The 18712-nt window shown below is 62.3% G+C and overlaps 3 protein-coding genes across 5 annotated transcripts; 1 reads left to right on the top strand and 2 right to left on the bottom strand.

Annotated features, from left to right (window-relative positions):
• Positions 1 to 2551: 2551 nt before the first annotated feature.
• ZFYVE27 (zinc finger FYVE-type containing 27) lies at positions 2552 to 8056 on the bottom strand. 2 transcript variants are annotated; one of them, XM_068949920.1, is made up of 12 exons: positions 7854 to 8056; positions 7688 to 7758; positions 7409 to 7595; positions 7134 to 7229; positions 6806 to 6918; positions 5937 to 6067; positions 5510 to 5581; positions 5267 to 5287; positions 4914 to 5058; positions 4551 to 4597; positions 3639 to 3720; positions 2552 to 3414 (listed from the first exon to the last, which is right to left on the bottom strand). In XM_068949920.1, exons 1-12 carry the CDS (start codon positions 8054 to 8056, stop codon positions 3350 to 3352), a joined length of 1233 nt encoding a protein of 410 aa, XP_068806021.1. In that variant the 3' UTR covers positions 2552 to 3349. The 2 variants fall into 2 exon arrangements, with proteins under 2 accessions (XP_068806021.1, XP_068806022.1); XM_068949921.1 differs by lacking the exon at positions 5267 to 5287.
• A 1916-nt stretch (positions 8057 to 9972) lies between these two features.
• MARVELD1 (MARVEL domain containing 1) lies at positions 9973 to 17171 on the bottom strand. Of its 2 annotated transcripts, XM_068949919.1 has the most exons (3): positions 16072 to 17119; positions 10538 to 10616; positions 9973 to 10056 (listed from the first exon to the last, which is right to left on the bottom strand). In XM_068949919.1, the coding sequence occupies exon 1, from the start codon at positions 16974 to 16976 to the stop codon at positions 16443 to 16445; it is 534 nt and encodes a 177-aa protein (XP_068806020.1). In that variant the 5' UTR covers positions 16977 to 17119; the 3' UTR covers positions 9973 to 10056; positions 10538 to 10616; positions 16072 to 16442. The 2 variants fall into 2 exon arrangements, with proteins under 2 accessions (XP_068806020.1, XP_068806019.1); XM_068949918.1 differs by lacking the exons at positions 9973 to 10056; positions 10538 to 10616 and adding an exon at positions 14358 to 15455 and having other exon boundaries at positions 16072 to 17171.
• Positions 17172 to 17742: 571 nt separating this feature from the next.
• AVPI1 (arginine vasopressin induced 1) lies at positions 17743 to 18690 on the top strand. Its single transcript, XM_068949917.1, has 3 exons — positions 17743 to 17777; positions 18138 to 18426; positions 18501 to 18690. The coding sequence occupies exons 2-3, from the start codon at positions 18149 to 18151 to the stop codon at positions 18634 to 18636; spliced, it is 414 nt and encodes a 137-aa protein (XP_068806018.1). The 5' UTR covers positions 17743 to 17777; positions 18138 to 18148; the 3' UTR covers positions 18637 to 18690.
• Positions 18691 to 18712: the final 22 nt, after the last annotated feature.

Here is an 18712-nt window from a genome sequence, read left to right as displayed (position 1 = left end):
TGCGTCCGGCTCCCTGTGGTTCTTGGGCAAACGCCCCTCCAGGGTCCCTTCCTGGGCTGGGAAGGGGGAGGGGGAACCAGCCCCGTGGGCTGAGCAGGGCGACACTGGGGCCCCAGCCCTCACCCTGCTCCCAGCACCGTGCCCAGAGCCCAAAGCGGGGCAGCGAGGGTCCCAGCAGCCACGGGCATCGCTGGTCCTTGGGGGGTGCCCAGCACCTCTTTGCAAAGGGAAGAGCTTCCCTGCCACCTCTCCAGCCCCTGGGTCATCTCAGGGAGGTGAGTGGGGGGGTGCGATGCGGGGGGCAAGGAAAAGGGCTGTCACTGCTGCTGGAGCCTCACAGCCAGGGCTGCAGGCACTTTGCAAGAGAGGCAGCTTCCATCATCATCCCGGGGGGACGGATCCAGGGCTGGAAGTCAGAAGCGTGCACAGCGAGGCTGGGGGCTGACCCCAAACCACGGGCTTCCTCTGTCCTTAGGCACCACCCAAGAGCCCAGCCAGGCCCCCCACCCACGCCACAGGGACACCTCCACCCCGTGCTCCTCGGCGGCTGGCCTGACCCCTCTGACGGCAGCAGCACACTGTGCTCCGGGCTCAGCTCCCGCAGCCCGGGACCAGGGGCTGCCTCTGCCCCAAGGCCACCCCCACGGCCGCTCTGGCAGAAGCCCTCCCTGCAGCTGGGCCGGGCGAAGGGGCCAGCCCGCCTGCCCCCATCCCGCTCCGGCCCTGTTTACCCAGTGCATTCTTGAGTCGGCTGCGTCACAGCGCGTCCCGCCGCGTTATCCAGGCACGAACGCGGCCGCCGGGATATTTACCCGGCGCCTGGCCGCCTCACACTGCGGCCTCTCACAGGAGCTGGCCCTGCCGGAAGGGAGGCTCCTGGGACCGGAGGGCAGCTCAGGCTGCGGGGCGTCTGCGCTCAACCTCCTCCCGCGCGGTCCCAGCCAGCCAACCAGGCCTCCAGGGCACCTGCCCCACAGCAGGGAAGACCCCCACTCATACTGTCACCCTTGGGCACAATCTCAGCCCCAACAGCCCACCCCCCCCCCAAGCCCACTGACCCCCCTTTTGGGCTGCCCCACACAGCCCCTGTCTTACAACAAGCACAGCCACTGAGGCTGTGGCAAATGGGGAAAAGGGCAGAGGAGAGAGGCAGGGGAGGCCAGAAAAGGCATTTACATCTCTCTCCAGCCAGTCGGGCTGCGTGCCTGCCCCTTGGCCCAGCAAAGGACAGGGGGTGGCCAGCCCCGTGACATCCTTACAAAGCCAGTACAAAAGCTGCAGCCCTTCCCTGCTGCTGGGCACCAGCCTCTACCTGGCAGCGTGGAGCACAGGGGAACTGGGATTTTCTGCCCCTATCTCTTTATTACAAAACTTAAAGTAGGCAAATAAAATCCCATCTCCCACAGTTCAGGTTCAGCTGTCACCCTTTGTATTATGCGTCATCAATAGCTTTCTAAAGAGCTTTTAGACATACACAGACATCACATTCATCTCGCCAAGTGTTTTCTCTAGAAAGACAAGTGACTTCTCTCTGCCTCCTACCATTTGGTGTCTGAGGCCACGGCTAAGAGGAGCGTTCAGGGCAGGGCCCAGCACAGCAGCCCAGGCCTGTCCCACGCAGATGGGTTCCCAGACGCACACAGACTCAGCGGGGACACCCAGCACCTTCACAGCCCAGGGGTTGTCGAGGCCCTGGGGGTGCTGGGCAATGCCAGGCAGCTGGAGGGCACTGCCCCCCCGGCAGGGCGATAGCAGCAGCTGGCTGGCAGGGACCCAGCACGGGGCCGTTCCCAGCCGGACAGCGGCCAGGGTCACATTCCAGGGATAGCTGGGAGCTTTGCTGTTCACGCAGCGAAAGGTCACCCTTGTGAGCGCAGGCAGCTGCCAGGACCACCGCCTGGGCCGGGCAGGGGAAGCAGCAGCCCTGGGGAGCACAGAGCAAGCCCAGCAACTCCCACCCGAGCTGCACTGCTCCCTGGCGCCAGCCCAGCAGGATCAGGCCCTCGTACTGCCAGGAACGGGCAGCTCCGCACAGCTCCAAGCCCAGGGGCGGACAAGGCCACAGTATGACAGATGAAAACCACAGTAAGCAAAGGCATCTCCTGGCAGAGACCTCCCCTCCTTTCCTCCCCACCACCACTGTACCTGCACAGATACAGTGCATGGGGTGCCAGGGGCTCCCCCCAGCACTGTATGGCACCCCCCTCCTTCCTCGCAGCACTATCACCACCCACACAGCCAAGGGAACAAGGCAGCATAGCCTCAGCCTGGTGGAGGGGTCGTGGCTTTGGGGGGGGGGGGGGGACGACAGCCACTGAACAGCCCCCCGAGCAAGGGGCAGAGAAACAGCCTTAAACCAAGGATGCCAGCATAGCTGATGCTGCGCCTGTCCTGACAGCACCTAACACCCCATCTCCACCCCACTTGCACCCACTGCTCCACTCAGGGCAGCAGCACAGGCAGTACCATCTCCTGCATGCCAAGGACACACAGAGATGCCGGGGTGGTCTGGTAACAGGGCAGCTTTCACTAGAGCAAGACAAGAGCCAACTGATGACAAGAGATTTATTGGTTGTTTTCTATATACACTTATATATTAATCTCTATTAGAAAGCAGCAGTCACTAAGTACACAGAGCAGCTCAACTCGCACCTCTCACTATAGCTACCCAGCCGCACAGCCGAGCCCCTGGCTTACCCTCTCCACGCCTCTGCTACAGCTAAAAAACAGGGTGAGGAAAGACTAGACCTAGACACAATGAGGCTGAGGAGCACAGGAGCGCCTAGAGCTAACAGAGCTCAGCTGACTCAGGTCCACATCTCTTCAGAACGCAGGCAGAGCTCCAACTTGATCCCAAAAATACAGTCAGCTAGCACAGTGCTCAGAAAGGTTGGGGCAGAGCCCTGAGGTTGTTCTGCCCCCACCTAGGGGACAGAGGTAAGACTCAAAGTAGGAAGGACGGCTCCTCTACCACTGAGCCAGGCTCCACAGCCTGGGCTCCACCTGGCAGGGCACAGTCCACACCTCGGGGTGCCCAGGGCTTGGAGCAGCACTGAGCAGCTGCCAGAGGGCAACCAAGGGGAGGCAATGGGTGCACGGCTGTGGGCAGCGCTCTGTTTCGACCCAGCTGGTGTGGCAGATGCTGTGCAGCAAGGAGATCCAGTCTGCCCCCCGCCAACACTGGCGGCAGGACCAACAAGTGCAAGTGTCCTCTGGCAAGGTGATGCCAAGCTGGCAACCAACTGACCTAGGCCCCCAGGAACAAGGGCAGTGGGAGCACTGCCCAGGAGGCAGTACAGGACCCATGTCAGGCAGTTCAGGGCCCACAGGCTCACCGGGCCTGTTCCAGTCATTTGATGAGCACCTGGTTGCACAAAGCACACACAAAAACTGTCTCCCTCTGAGCTTCTGGGGCTGGAAAGAAAAGCAGCTGTCAGAGACCCCCCCCATTTCCCCAGCACATCACCCAAGGGCACGGAGCTGCTCTGAGAGCTATACAACTGTCACTGCTCTGCCCTGGGCCAGCCTATAACAGGCAGATCCTCCACCCACTCCCCAGTGGGCAGGGCAGGGCCAAATCTAGGCAGCAGACAGCGTAGGTCAGAGCAGGAAGACTGTCTCTTCCATCTTCCACTCACCTGTGGCTCCCATCACAGCCTTGGGGACTTTGAAGGAGCAACACCTGGAGCAGAAGCTGTTCCCACAGTTACTGCAGCTCCGCTGTGGGTAGAGATAGGGGTGAGACACTATGAACAGCACTGGAAGCTGATGGTCCTGCTCCCAGCCCTCCCTGAGAAACACCACTGGACAGACAGACTGACACTGGATCTGCATGCAGGTATGCTCTAACATCCCAGGCAGCCTGAGAAAGCACCAGGACCACAGGCTCAGGCACAGTATATCTACCACTTCTTACACTGTAACTCTGCAGGGATGTGAACTCAGGAGAGTCCCAAACACATATCAAACTGAGCCAGGAAGAAAGGGAAAGGGCCATGAGTCTGGAGAACGGGGGGCAGCAGCAAGACAGAAATGTGTGTTTGCAGGGGGCAAACAACATATCCTTCTCCTGACCAGGAGACTGTGCAACAAGCACCCTGCCCAAGGGCTCAGACCAGACAAGGGTGGCCTTTGCTGCTCCAGCCACACACAGTGGCATCAAGTTTTGTTCCTACTTCAACATGAGCCTACAAGCTAACCCATGCTCTGCTTCACTGGAGAACGTCCACGTCACAGGAACTGAGCTAACCAGTGTACAGGAGCAAGTGCCGTGTGTGAAGCGGTGCACACGCACAACACAGGAATCTGTCCCTAGAGCAGGGCCCTTCGCCCAGGCTGCACACTGTCTGGGCAAAATGCACAGAGGCTCCACAACACAAGGAATCCCTGACACCATCAGGCATATGACAACACCCAGCACTTAGCTGCAGTCACCCACTGCTAGCCTGAGCCCAGCCACCAGAGCTGCAGGAGAAAGCTGGGCAAGCCAGACACACAAAATCTGTCCCACTACAGGTAGTGAGCTGGGAGAGGAGAAGCTGAAGACTCACCCTCTTCTTGAGCACAGAGAAGGTAGCTGCGCAACCTGTGCAGTTCCCTGGAAGAGACAGGGGAGAGATCAGGTAGAATTCTGCTGCCTGGGACCAGCGAGAGGCATGGGAGCACTCAAGCATGTGGTAAAAGCTCAGCTCAGAGATCAGGCCTTCCCCACGCTGCTGCATCCCCCCAGCCCTGCCCTCCCCAGGACAGCTGGGAACATCCTTCCCACAGAAGGGGGCCTTGCTGGAGGTGCCAGCCCAGCCCTGGTAGGTACCAGGCCACTCTGACCCTTCCCAGTTCATTGGTCCCCACGAGGGGCAGCACAGACCCCACTTTGTTCAGCTTCCCCAAGCAGCACCCACTCCCAGCCTTACCAAAGTTGTTGCTGGGGTAGCGCTTTCGCAGGCGCTCAGTCAGCCGTGACACCTTGCTGCGAATCACCTCATTTTTGCTCATAAAACCATTGTCTGGGAGGCTGAGGTCAAACTCTGACGAACACTGAGAGCTCTCGTCATCCTCCTGCAGAGCGGAGAGCCAGCTGAGCACAGAGGGGTGGCTGGGGGCACTGCCTGGGGGGCTGAAAGGCAGCCTGGCCCAGAGACAAGTGCCAAACCAGCAGGCTACTCCACCTAGCATTGCCACAAGCCATGGCCAAGCCGGACAGAGGCTGCCAGCTCTGGCTGGGAGGAGATGCCCTTCTCACATACCTTAGCAGGGCAGTACTCACCATGACCAGCAGTTGGTTCTCCTTTTCCCCGCAGCGTGGGACAGAGAGAACAGGCAGTAGAGATAGAGACAGGCTGCAGAGGTGCCCAGCCACATACCCGTTTCCCTGAGTACCTAGCTCACGCTCTGACAGCCAGCCCTCCGAGGGGCTGAGACACCCCCGTGCTTGCCCCTTCCCCGCAGGGCTCTGCTCTCCCCACCTCAGCTGCCCAGCAGGCACAGCCCACCCCCACCAGGCTCAAACCTCAATCGCATCCTTGAACTCTTCATCAGGCTCTGCCTCCTCAGCCTCCTCCACACTGCCAGGGGTGAGGTCCTGTAAGAGATTCATAGAGCTAGTCCTGCTGTATCCCCATTTCTGTTTAAAGAGGGGCCCATGCTCCTAGAACAGGTACCAGGGCAAGCGACCATCAGTCCCAGATGGTGGGGTGAGCCCCTACCCCCTTCTGCAGAGGGGTGCCTGAGCACATGGCAGAAGGACCAAACCAGACCCCCAGCTTAGCAGGGCAGCCCCTTTGCAACACAGGACAGGCTATCTGGCAGGAGAAACAGATTTTCAGCAAAGGAGGCAACTGGAAGGAGCTTGTGGGAAGAAGGACATAGGCACAGTCAGACCACAGGGCTGAGCTTGCAGCTCCTACCCCACAGCTCCCCACCCTGCCCCCTCTCACCTCTGTGCTGGTGGGTGTGGGAGTCTGCTCCAGCGGGGCAGCAGCTGGCAGGGGTTCAGCAGGCTCTGGAGCGCTCTCAAGGGGTTTGGTGCCCAGACACTGCTCGATCGAGGCCTTCAGCTCCAGTATCACTAATAAGAGGGGGATAGGGCTGGAGCAGGCTGGCGCTTACCTCCCCCCCAGCCCCTCCCCACAAAAGCTGGCTGCTAGAGCCAATCTCCAGTACTTCAGGCAGGCTGCACTCCCTGAGCATGGGCACAAATTTCAGCTCACACATCAAGGCTAGACCAGCTGCCAAGTTGGGAACAGGAAGGAATCATACACCTACCCCAACTCAAGTTGGGAGGAGTGGACACAGCTTAGTCTAACAGACCAGCTAGGATCTCACCCAACTCCCCTCCAACACGGGCCACAGAACAAGAGCCTCCAGCTCTTCTCCTGCCCTCCCACAGCACGATTCCAGGCCAGTACCATGCATTTGCCACAGGCACCGAGAGCATTTCAAGGTCTGCTGTGGCTCAGAGGCGCTCAATGATAGGCACAGAGAGGGGTGGTGAGGCTCACACACAGGCTGCACAGCCAGGTCCCAGTTTGCTACAGTGCAGAGGGCAGCAGTCTGCCAGAAAAGAGCACCCAGGCCAGGACAGACACAAGGACAGAGGGCTGCCTCTCACAGCTCAGGGCCCCAGACTCCCTTCACCCATCCTGTTGCCCTCTGGCTCATCCGGGACCTGCAGTGAAGTCTGGCATGGGGCACTGGGCACACAGCAGAGCACGGGGAGAGGGCAAGGGCAGGACCCCTAACTTCAAAGGGCCTTTCCCCATCCCATCCCACATATGCAGCAGGCACCTTCAGGGAAGGCTCTTACCATGGTAAAACTGGGCATTGCCCAAGAAGAGGGTGCTGTTTAGGATGGCCAGGACCCAGCAGAGGGGCAGCACATACAGGACGCACACAGAGCCCAGCAACGCCCCGTAGAACCTGGGAAGGGGCGGCAGGACATAGGGGTCAAGGCAGAGCAGCCCACCAACCTCACCCCACAGCACAACCCCTCCCTCCCCACCCCAGTCAGGTACACCCTCCTTCACCTGGCCCTCCACGTACCAAACACACTAACCCCAGCTCCGCAGGCCCCTCTTCCCCCGCAAGCCCACCCTGTGAGCCCAGTACGGCACACCTGAGCCAGAGCTACTCACTGGGAAGAGACAGCGGGGTTCTCCCAGTACAGCACACGATATGCTGCCTCACAGCTGCAGCACATCCCACTCAGGAACGCCTCCAGCTGGATCAGGCTACAAGCAAGACCACAGAGTTAAGAAGAGCCCCCAGACACACCCCCGAGGTGCCCCCGCACGTACGCTTTACAGCAGCCAGGTCAGCTCAGGTCTGGGCCCCCTGCATCCACGGAAGAGCCTCCCCGGCTCCGGGGAAGGGGAGGCCCCCGGCAAGGGCCAGGACACCCGACACTTACAAGCCCTTGACCTGGGCGACGGCCTCCTGCCGCGAGAGCTGCACCTTGCGCAGGTCCTCACGGCGGACGCTGTGGTACTTCCTGCGCACCAGCTCGGGCTCCGAGGGCCGGGCACGGCACGTCTCCTGCAGGTAGCCCAGCAGGGCCGGCACCAGGACGAGCAGGGCCAACACCGAGTACCAGGCGGCTGCAAGAGCCGGCACCCCGTCAGCCCGGGGCCCCGGCCCGCCGCGGCAGGAGGGGGCGGGACGGGAGGGGAGCGGCGCCCCCGGCTCCCACCTTGGTCCAGGGTGAGCAGGAGGAAGTTGAGGCCCAGGCAGACGAGCAGGGAGCACAGGGGCCGCTGCCACCTGCGGAGCGGAGCAGAGCAGAGCCGAGGCGCGGTCAGCCGCAGGCGGCGCCGGCCCAGGCCCGGGGCCCGGTGCCGGTCGGGGCCCGCACGTACCGCAGCAGAGCGCGGACGGCCTCGGCCGCGTCCCGCAGCGGCTCCAGGTACAGCTCCAGCCGCCGGTAGCTCAGCACCAGCGTGAGCAGGTCGAAGGCGGCGGCCCGGGAGGGCGCCGCCGCCGCCGCCTCCGGCTGAGCCTCGGCGCCCGCCGCGCCCTCGGCGGCGCCGCCCGCCGCGGCGTCCCGCTCGGCCGCCTGCATGCTGGGCCGGGCCGGGCCGGGCCGGGCGGGAGCGGGGCCGGGAGGCCGCTGCCCCCGGAGCGCTGCCGGTGCCGAACGCCACCCCGCTTCCGGGAAGGAGCCGGCGCCGTCCTGACCTCACGGCGCAGCCCCGCCCCGCGCCGGCAGCCGGCCAATGGGAAAGGGCCGAGCCGGGAGCCGGGCGCGGGAGCCCCGCCCCTGTGCGGGCAGCGGGCGGAAGAGGCGTCACGCCCGGAAGCGGGGCGCGGCAGGTGCTGACGCGGGGCCGAGCTGGGCCTAGGCCTGGGCCTGGGCCCGGGCCCAGTGCGGCTGCGGTCGGGGCCGCGGCTCAGCAGCGGTCCCAGGCTGGCCCCGGCCCCGGCCCCGGCCCCAGGCTCGGTCCGGATGCGGGTCTGGACTCGCTCCGGGGCTCTGTCCCAGCTGGGCCAGCCTGGAGGCGGAGGTTGGGCCTGCCCTGAGCCCCGACGGGCTCCCTGCCGCTGGCGGAGCTCGCTAGCGCAGCGCTTGGCTGTGCAGCGAATGAGGCTGTGCGGCTGCAGCGTAGGAGTGAGCAATAAATACGATTTACGGTCGTGGCGCACCGGGAGTCCTTGCTCCTCTGCGGTGCCCCTTATGTTAGTGAGCACCCGGACGAGTTGGTGGGCGTTACGCCACACTTTCGACAGGCTCCTCGCAGCACCGCGCTCTTTGGTGTCGGAAGTGGGATGGTCCGTCGTTGAGGGAGTGATGCCTTCTCTGGGGAGGGCTGGGGAAACAGGCGGTGGAAGAGGGGGTGGACTGAGAGCCTGTGGAGGGACCTTGTCGTGGTGCGGGAAGAGTTTTGTGACGGGAGCAAGAAGGGAAAGCTGAAGAGAGGGAAAGGGCCAGGTGCGTTATGCTGCTTGCTGGGTACCTGCCTATGCTTTGCAATGAAGCGCTTGCAAGGAGGTAGAGAGCCAGCACGAAGCCGCAGAGCAAAAATGTAAGGAAGCGAAGGTAGAGAAGGCTGTATGGGAGAATAAAGCTGCTGAACTAGGCCGCTGAGTTAAATGTTTAGAGGGTAAGCAGCAGCCCTTGACTACTGAGAAAGCAGAAAGTCGTCGACAGAGGCTTCCTGAGGCATCCACCGCAGATCCCGTGAAGGTGTTCAGCACTATCTATGACCGCAATGAGGAAGGAAATATCTGGGAACTGCCCACCCTGGCCCCTTTACCCTCTAGATATGAGGACAAAACAGATAGCCCAGTTCTGACTTGCTTGGAGGTTAAAACAAGAGCAGGCAGGGGCACCGGCGGGAGGGTAGCCCTGCCGGCCATGGTCACCTCCGGTGCCTCTACAGGCAGAGAACTGAGGTCCAATCTCATTCGAAAGTGTCACAGGATGAGAAGCAGGGCAGATTTGGACCAAATCGGTGTTACCCGTGAGTGCCCCGGCCCAACGAGCTGGGGGAGTCTGGGGGAAACCGATAGAGGGGCCCCCGGCGGCAGAGGTGCAGGCTTCCACCTCGACCACCCCTTTTCGGTGTCCAACAGTGGCAGTCCAAGTACATGTTAAATACCAAGTGGATTTTCTAGTAGATACAGGGGCACATGTCTCAATGATTAATAGTTGTGCGTATCGGGGAGCTCCTCCTCTTTCAACAGAGTGTCTCAGTTATTGGGGTAAATGGGAAGGTGGTTACTCACCCAGTAGTGAAAGCAAAATTAACGGGAGGATAGTACGTCCCACTGTGCTGTTGATGCACATGAATACTTTAGGCATGGCTGTTTTGCAAGGAGAACGCTGGATAGACAGCTGGGGAAAATGGGAAGTAGGGAACCCAATAAGTGATAACGTTGTTATGCCAATTAAGACGGTTTCACTGCTTCGGATGGTTTTCCCCTTGCCGGATCGTTGCATAACTACCCCGCGATATAAGATTTCTATTGATGCAGTAAAACCAATAACTAGTCTTATTAAAGAAGTGGAGGGGAAAGATATAACAATCAAAACCACTTCCCCGTGTAATTCTCCTGGATGGCCTGTGAAAAAGAGAATGGGATGTGGAAGTCAACCGTAGATGATCTTAAGTTAAATGCAGCCACCCAACCCCTTGCAGCCACTGTTCCCAGCCTTCCTGAGATTAATGCATCGATTCAGTCAAGAAATTTTATTTGTATAGCTGCCGTAGATGCTAAAGATAACGTTTTTCATGGTTCACATCCCAGAACAAGAAGAAAACAAGTTTGCTTTTACTTGGCAAGGGACACAGTATACCTTCACACGCTTACCCCAGGGTTATAAACACAGCTGTATTCTGGCTCACACACAGCTAGCCGAGGAAGTGGGGAAACTACCCATGCCCCCAGGGATAATGGTGTTACAGTGTACAGATGATATCTTCCGAGGAGGAAGTACAGGCAAGGAGGTGCAACAGGCACTGGTTTTAGTTGTCTTGCACTGACAGACATTAGGGATAGAAATCCCTATGGAGAAGCATAAGGGACCTACCCAGGAAATTACCTTTTAGGTGCTCAATGGATTAGTGGAGAGAATGTCACCTCCGAATCAGTTATAACATCCTTGCATCAATTCCCGGCATCTGTCAACAAAACGGAATTGAAAGGGGGTTTGGGCACATTGGGGTTTTGGCAAACATGGTTTTTGGCAAACACATGCTGGGTTTTAGCAGCACAGCCTGACCTTATATAATCTCCTTGAGAGATCTAGTGAAAGGAAAGGGGTCCCGAACGGGAAGCAGTCTTCTCCCTTCTGAAGGGAGAGGTGAGCGTATACCAGTCCCTAGGGCTGTTCACCCAACACAACGCTTCGTACCGCGTGTAATGATAGGGGAAAAGGGAGCCCAATGGGGCCCTTGGACGGGATTAACCCACCACCTTTGCCTCTAAATCATGGCAAAATGCCCCAAAAAATTATATAGTCTGTGAAAAAAGCATTGCTAGGGGCTTGTACTGCCCTGATGGAGCCCGAGGCACTGACATGAGACAGACCAGTAGTCCTCCGATTACCCCTACGATTGCCCCTACCTATTTTGAAAGCTGTAATGGATGGTAAGACTTTACCTTTTGGGGTAGCCCAGCAACCCACTGTGCAGCGATGGGCTCTGTATCGTCCCCACAGGGTCTCAGGTGATGGCAGTGTGGCTGCTGACGAAGTTACTGAAGAGAGAGCTAGGGTAGGCATGCCCCAGGAATACACCGAACGACCAACTCTCCCATCAAAGCAGCACCCAATTTTGACCCTAATAAGCTGGACGGGGTGCAGGGAGCCAAGGGCCAGTGGCAAGGGCCAGTGGCTGTAATATTAGCAGCCACCAGCGAGAGCTTTACAGCACCCACAGAGGGGTGCGCACAGCTGGCAGAGCTACAAGCAGTCCTGCTGGCTCTACAGCGCGGTGCCCAGACAGTTGTACGCGGGGTGGGTGGGCACAACACAGCGGCTTGGGCGCTGGCACCGGCGCGCAGGCAGGTAGGGAGCAGGGATGCGTGGCGAAGGTCTTTGCGAGAGCAGATTCCCCGTACAGCGCAGGAGCGACCTGTACGGATGGGCCAGGAGAAGAGCACTTCTGCCGCTGGGTGGGACGCTCAGGATGACCCATTAGCAAAAACGGCCCTTTCGGTGGAGGGGTGCTCAAAGCACGCTAGCTCTACCCGGCCAGGCCAGGGGCTGCACGGAGGGTTGGGGCGTACGGGCAGGTGTGATCTGTATCAACACACAGTCTGGCGAGGTCGGCCAGTTCCTCGACGGGAAGCCCGGAGTGCTGTGAATAATTGCAATATGTGTAATGATGGGAAAAACGTCATCCATAAAGAGCAAGAGCGGAGTAAGGTGAGGAACAACAGAGGCGCATGGGAAGTATGGCAGGTGGCTTATACCGGAGCCTGGCGCCGCTCCGGCGAGGGGCAGCAGCGGAGCCTCACGGCGTGCGAGTCGTCAGCGGGCCGGGAACGGCTCGCCCGGCGCGGCGTGCCACCGGGCTCCCGACGGCCGCTGCTCTAAACGGGTCCGCTCCTCGGGTTATTCCATCTGGTAGCAGCCCGTATTTTAAAAGTAAAGTAAATGAATGGTGTGAGCAACACGGAGTTAAACAGCCCTTCCAGGTCCTGCACCACCCGCAGAGTAACGCAGCCGTGGAGCGGAGGGGATGGTCTGCTGAGAAATCAACTGGGACGGCACCAGCAGGGCCCCAGCTGGAGGCAGCGATTATGGGGTGCAGTCTGGGCCCTGAATCGAGGGGAAACTCCCTGAGGAAGTCCCATAGCATGAGCCTTTGACATGGATTTATTCCCTGCTAACATGATTCCAGATAAGAGCCGTTACAGAAACGGATAAATTCTTTTCCATCCTTTTCCCTATCTAGGGCACAGAACAGCGTATAAAAGTGATTAAAAAATTAACACTAATTTTAGGAGAGGTGGCTAATCGGATAAATGAAGCTGTAACGGCCCTTGCTCCTCAAGTATCAGCAATACGGCAGATGGTATTACAAAACTGGATGGCACTTGATTTCACCCTAGCTGCCAAAGGGGAGGTTTGTGCCCTGACTGGTAAAAAATGTTGTTCCTATATACCTAAAAATACATGAAGCCATATAAAAAAAAATACATTAAAGTGACAGTGGTCCTTGTGGACATGGTTTTCTGGAACATTTGGGCATTCAGGTTCTCTGGTATTAGAAAGTATAATGTTTATTGCAATCATTTTATTAGATGTGTATGTAGTAGTTTTGCTAATAAGCTATTGCATGGCAGGTAGTACGCAACAATGGTGACAGCTCAAACACACCGAGTCTGCATCCCATTAAACTCCTGTCCCAGTGTGTGCTGCATATGAACCCTAGAGAAACGGTTTCTACAAAAATGACTTGTAAACATTTCAGGCAGTTGAAGTTTCCGACAGCGCCAAGGGGTGGAGACCGTCACGGGCCTGCAGGCAGGAGCGGCTGCCCGGACAGCCCAGCCCTCACCGCCGCAGGAGGGACGCGCTGCTGCGTCCCACCAGCCGGCCAGCGCCTGGGGTGCCCACGGCCCGGGGTACCCGCTGCAGCGCTGCCTGGTAAGGGGTGAACCGGCACTGCAGAAGCGCTCCCCTCCGCTAGAGCCGTGCGGGAAAATCAGTGATGGGAAGTGAAAAGAAGGGAGCTACAGGGAATAATAGGACTCGGTTGCATAAAAAGACAGTTTGGCTTGTCATTGCTGTAAAGCACTGACACTTTGGAAGAACAGCGAGGAAACTATAAAAGATTAAGGCCATTTTGGGCAGGGTGGACACCTGCTGCGGACACTGCCTGACCCCAGGATCCCACCCAGTGAGCAGAGGACACCCGCGCTGCGATCCCTCCTTGGGCATCAAGGGATTGCATTTCGTAAAACTGCAACCTACTTGTGAACCTGAAGCGCGTGTAGTTTGCTAATACAGTGCTTGGCTACAGCCAATTAGGCTGTGCAGCTGCAATGTAGGAGTGAGCAATAAATACTTATGATTTACGATCGTGCTGCACTGGGAGTCCTTGCTCCTTTATGGTGCCCCTTATGTTAGTGAACACCCAAAAGATACTCTGGGGACCTGTGGCTGCAACTAGTGCCAAGAGAGGTGGGGGACACTGCCCCAATGCCAAAAGCAGGGGCTGCCATCCTGTGCATCCCAGTTAGCTCTACACTGGCCATTGGGCCAGGAGGGCAAGGCAGGGCTCAGCGCTACTTCCAGCTGTGCGCCGTGAGCAGGGCGCCCGTGCCGGCTGGCAGGGCACGGCTGGGGGGCGAGGGGGCAGAAGGCCAAGGGCACTGCCCCACGTAACACCTCAGCACCAGCAAGCACAGGGGCTGAGCCCTGTCCCCAGAGCACAGCTGGGGCCGGAGCCAGCCCTGGGAGATGCCCCCAGCCTGCCCTGAACTCTCCCGAGGCCCCCAGCGTGGGCACAGGGCCCGGCTCCAGGACAGAGAGCCCTTTCAGCCCCGCTGGGGTGGCGGTGACAATGCAGCCCCCAGGAACACAGCTGCATCCGGTCCCCCCCCGCGGCCACCGAGCCCCGGGGACCAAGTGCAGGAGGTGCCCCAGAGCCAACACCCACACGAGCACCGCGCCAGGGCCAGCAGCCCTGGGGGGGGCAAACAGCCACAGGCTGCACCCCGGCAGGCAGCGCAGGCGTGCTGGCCTCAGCACCAGCAAGCGACCCCAGAGCACGCACGGGGCCCCACGCTGGCAGCCGGCGGCTCCGGGCAAGGTGGCCCGAGGGCTTGGGGGTCCCGAGCCGGGTGCAGTCCCAGCATAGATCCCATCCACACTGGGACCAGCCCTGGCACAAAGGCTCAGACACCCAGCGTGCGCCAATATTGCTTTATTTGGAAGATGAATTTATAGACACCAGAGAGGAGGCTGGAGCAGGATAGAGCCGGGCACGGCAGGGAGGGCTGGGGGAGCCGGGAGAAGGCACTACTGGCAGCACACAGCTCGGGGGGCGTCCTGGGCAGCCCGGGCCACGCTGGGCTGCACTGGGGCAGGCGGTGTCCGGGACCAGCCCTGACACGTGGGGTGGGATCAGAGCATCCTGCCCAGGGAAGGGGGAGGTGGCCCAGGGGGGACAGGGGCCTCCGAGCACAGGTCCGGCTGGGACAGCATCTCCAGAGGGAAGCAGTGACCCAGTGCCAGCTCCAGCCCCCCCGCGAGCCCAGAGGGGGATCACACTGCTGCTCTCCAGCCTGAGCCCTCCTGGGCAGGCGGCAGCGAGAGTGGCAGGTGGCCAAAGCCACCCCCTGCTTGGAGCTCCTGCACCAATTCCCAGTCACCGGCAGCCTCAGTGCTCCTGCTCCGCGCGGCTGGCCCCAAACAGAGCCCACGGCATTTGGCATCTCCTGAGTTGTGGAGGCTGATCCAGGGCTGGCCCTGCATCCCGCCACCCTCTTCTGCCGCTCTTGGAGCCCTGCTGTGTCCCCAGCAGCACCTGGGGTCACCCAGCCTGGGCTCGGTGTCCGGTGTCTCCAGCAGCCCAGTGCCACAGCGCTCCGCTCGCCGCAGCAAAGACAGTGGGCTCCTCCACACCGTGGGCTCCTCTCCCTTCCTCCTCCTCGTCGCAGCCTCCAGGCAGCGCAGGGCCCCGGGGAGGAGCCGGGGAGTCCCAAGACAAGAGTTTTCCAGGATGATCAGTCTAAATTGGAGCTTCAGGCTGGGCCTAGACAGCAGTCTCGGCCCCTGTGCCGCAGCAGGACACGTCCCGGACCCCATGCGTGCTCAGGAGCTCGGCACATGGCCCACATCCAAACCAAGCACCACAGAGCCAGGCAGGGCGGCAGGCGAGGCCGATGCACCATTTCTTGGGCTGCTGGCAAGGCCATGGCCATCTCTGCCGGAGCAGCCAGGCCAGAGGCCGGGCTGACAGGCTCTGCAGGTCTCGGCTAAGGTGGGATCAGGGCCACAAAATTCACTGCAGGGGTGCAAGGGAGAGAGCACTATCCCTGTGCCTCCCTCTGGCAATGCAAACCCAGCCCAAAAGACAGGGCAGAGGCACCGAGGGCCAGGCTGGGGTAACAAAAACTCCCTTCTTTGTCAGGGTCCCCACCCAGGGGCAGTGTGAACCCCAAGACTGGAGGGATTTACCCCCCTGCCCAGGGTCACAGGACCAGCTCGCCTCCTTCCTCCCTGCAGCGGAGAGAGCCAGGCACTGGTGGTGACGCTGAGCCCCCCAAGCAGACAGCATGTTGGGGGGCTGGGGCGACGCTGGGGCCGGCTGCACGCCCAGCGCCCGCCGTGGGGATCGGGGTGTCTCGCCAGCAGCAGGACAGCATGGGGCAGGGAGAGGCTCGGCCCTGCGGGCTCCGGGAAGACGCAGACGTGTTCAGGCCAGAAGGGAGGAGGGGCCCGGGTTGGGGAAGCCGAGACCAGAGCCTCCATTAGGGAGCTGCGGCGGCGGCAGCAGCAGCGTGCAGTTGGGAACAGTGGGAGGGGGCTATGCCCACCCAGCCCCGCTACAAACCACGACTTCTCGCTCAGCTCCCCCAGACCCAGGCTCCGTCCACCCCAGGGACGGAGTTCACACCCACCTGAGCACGCAGCATCTGCAAGGCCTGGGGCAGGGGTGCTGGGCAGGGGCCTCACAGGGCTGGGATCCCTCTTAGGGGGTCTCTGCCTGGATCCTTTGGCTTGCAATAGTCTTTGTCCATCCGTCCATCCATCCATCCGTCCATCCATCCAGAGGGGAGGAGAGGCGCCTGTGTAGCAGGGGGGCATCCGTAGTGTCCAGGGGAAGCTGTGCTCCGGGAAAGGCCTCTGTCCATCCGTCCATGCAGGAGTCTCTGGAGGAAGTGTGGTGCAGTCAGCCAGGAGGGGATGGGGCAGCAGGGTCGCTTTGTCCGGAAGGGGGGCTGCGGTCCGTCCACGCGTGGGGAAAAGGGGAGCTGAGCGCCGCAGAGTCTCAGACGATGTCGCGCTGGTCCCGGCAGCGCCGTGAGAGGCAGTAGAGCCCAGAGAAGAGGTACAGGCAGGCAGCGATGCCCCCGCAGACAGAGGCACTCAGGTAGGCACTGTAGAGGCAGTGCTGGCTGTAGCCAGGTAGGTTGCAGTAGCTTTTGCGCTCGGCCTTGTAGCCCATGATGCCAGTGGCAGCTGCGTAGAGCCCCACACCCAGCGCCAGGTCGTGCACCAGGTTGGTGAGGAGCCAGCGAGAGCCGAGCCAGGGCACCAGCGCCCAGCGCCCCAGGAGGCTGAGCCCGAAGAGGGCCAGGGTGAGGAGCCAGACGAGGACGGCAGCGAAGAGTGCAAAGTGGGCCGCCCCCTCGTACTTGTGAGCCGCCACGGTGACCCAGAAGGCAGCACCCATCACCAGCTGCCCCAGGCGCAGCAGGCCCAGCGGGCTGCGGAGGTAGGCGCCGTGGAGGCTGAGGGAGCCGCGGGATGTCGATGCCGGCCCCGGCGGGGGCGGCACGGACGGCGGGGCGCTGCGGGCCATGGCGGGACCCTGGCTGCGCCGCTCCTCTGCGAGAGCAGGCTCAAGGCCCGCTCTCCGCCAGCAGCGACTTCCTCTGCTCGCTGCTGCCAAACATCTGGCACTTAACGGTCCTCCCCGAGCCGGGTCTCTCCCCTCTCCTGCCCCGCCTCTGCTTCCCGCCGCACCGTGCGCCTCGCCAGGGCCGGGACAAGCCCTGCGGCCGGCAGCGGGCGCGGTGCCCCGGCAGCGCCGCCGCCCGGGCTCTGCCGGCGGGGAGCGGGGGCGCAGCCGGGGCACCCCGCGAGGGCGCGGCGCCGAGGAGCGGGGGGAACGCGCAGGGGCAGCGCCGCGGGACGGGACGGGGCGGGGCGGGGCGGGGCGGGGCGGGGCCGGGCCGCCCGCTGCCGCGCCACGGCGACGCCGGGCGAAACGCACAAGCCACAACCCCCCTACGTCACCCGGGATTCCCCCTTCGTGGCTACGCAACGCGGGTCCCACCCCGGGGTGGGGCCGCGCCGGCCACCCCCCCCCCCCGGGGGGCTCCCCGCCTCTCTCACCTCATGACGTCACTGGCGCCACGTGTTCGCCCCCTCCGAAAGGCGGTGCCGGCCTCGCCCCTGCGCTCCCATTGGCCGAGCGGGCGGCGGGCGCGGATTGGCGGCGCTGCGGAGGGGGCGGGGCCGGGCCGGCGGGTGAATGGAAGGGGCGCGGGGCAGCGCCGCGGTCCCGGCGCGGTAGCGGCGGCTCGGAGCAGCCCCGGGCGCCGCCGCCGCCGCCGGGAGCGCAGCGGAGACACGGGGAGCCCGCGCCGGCCGCCGCCAGGTGCGTGCGAGGGGCCGCTCGGCCGCGGTGGGCACGGGGGAAGGTGGGTCACGGCGGGGCGGGGCGGAGCGCAGCGCCGCGGGAGCCGGGCACCGGCGGGGGCGGGACCTGCGTGCACCGGCCTGAGCCGCGGCGCGTCCCGCGTTCCTGCGCCGTGACGCCGGCCGGCTGGCGCCCAGCCCGGCACCGCGGCCCTGGCTCCGGTGCGTCCCTGCCTCCCGCCGCCGGACGGGGCCGGCCCGTCAACCCCCGCCCTTCCTGGCCGGCGAAGGAGCAAAGTTCCTGCCGTCCCGGGGCGGCGGCTCTGTGCCGGCTCCCCAGGGGCAGCGGAGCCTCACGCTGTGTCTCCGGTGCCCGCAGCGGCCGGCGCCATGGGCACGCCGGCCTCGGTGGTGTGCGACCCTCCGGGGCGGGCGCCGCCGGCGGCCCGCGGCCGCAAACGGGCCTCGGCCAACATCTTCCAGGGCGTGGGGCTGCCGGAGCTGCGGAGCCTGTTCCGGAGCGGCGGGGCCGAGCGGCCCGAGGAGCGCGCCCGCCTCGTCTGCCGCTACGCGGGCCAGCGGCGCATGGCACGGGCCCTGCGGCGGCTCCGGCGGCCGCCCGGCCTCGGCGGCGGGACGGCAGCGCTTCGGCGCTTCGACCGCCTGCGGTAGGTGCGGGCTGGGACGGGGGAGGGGGGGCCGCAGCCGGGCCCTGCCGCCCTCACGTGCCTCTTCTCCCCAGGATCGGCGAGCAGGAGACGGAGAGCAGCCGCGGGAGCCCCGCTGAGCAGCCGAGAGCTGGGCTCGCCACCCCGCACGCTGGGGCTGCTGGACAGCGGGGCCCAGGAGAGCGGAGTTTGCCCAGCCTGGGCCCCTGAAAGACACTAACTGTGATGGATGTGGGTGAGATAGTTAATAAAAGGTAGATAATGGAGGCTGCCTGAGGCTCTATAG

This window comes from Struthio camelus, chromosome 7, assembly GCF_040807025.1.
Source record: "Struthio camelus isolate bStrCam1 chromosome 7, bStrCam1.hap1, whole genome shotgun sequence".
NCBI classification, from domain to species: Eukaryota; Metazoa; Chordata; class Aves; order Struthioniformes; family Struthionidae; genus Struthio; species Struthio camelus.
Note: the sequence above shows the minus strand (reverse complement) of the source record. Positions and strands in the feature narration are given on the sequence as shown.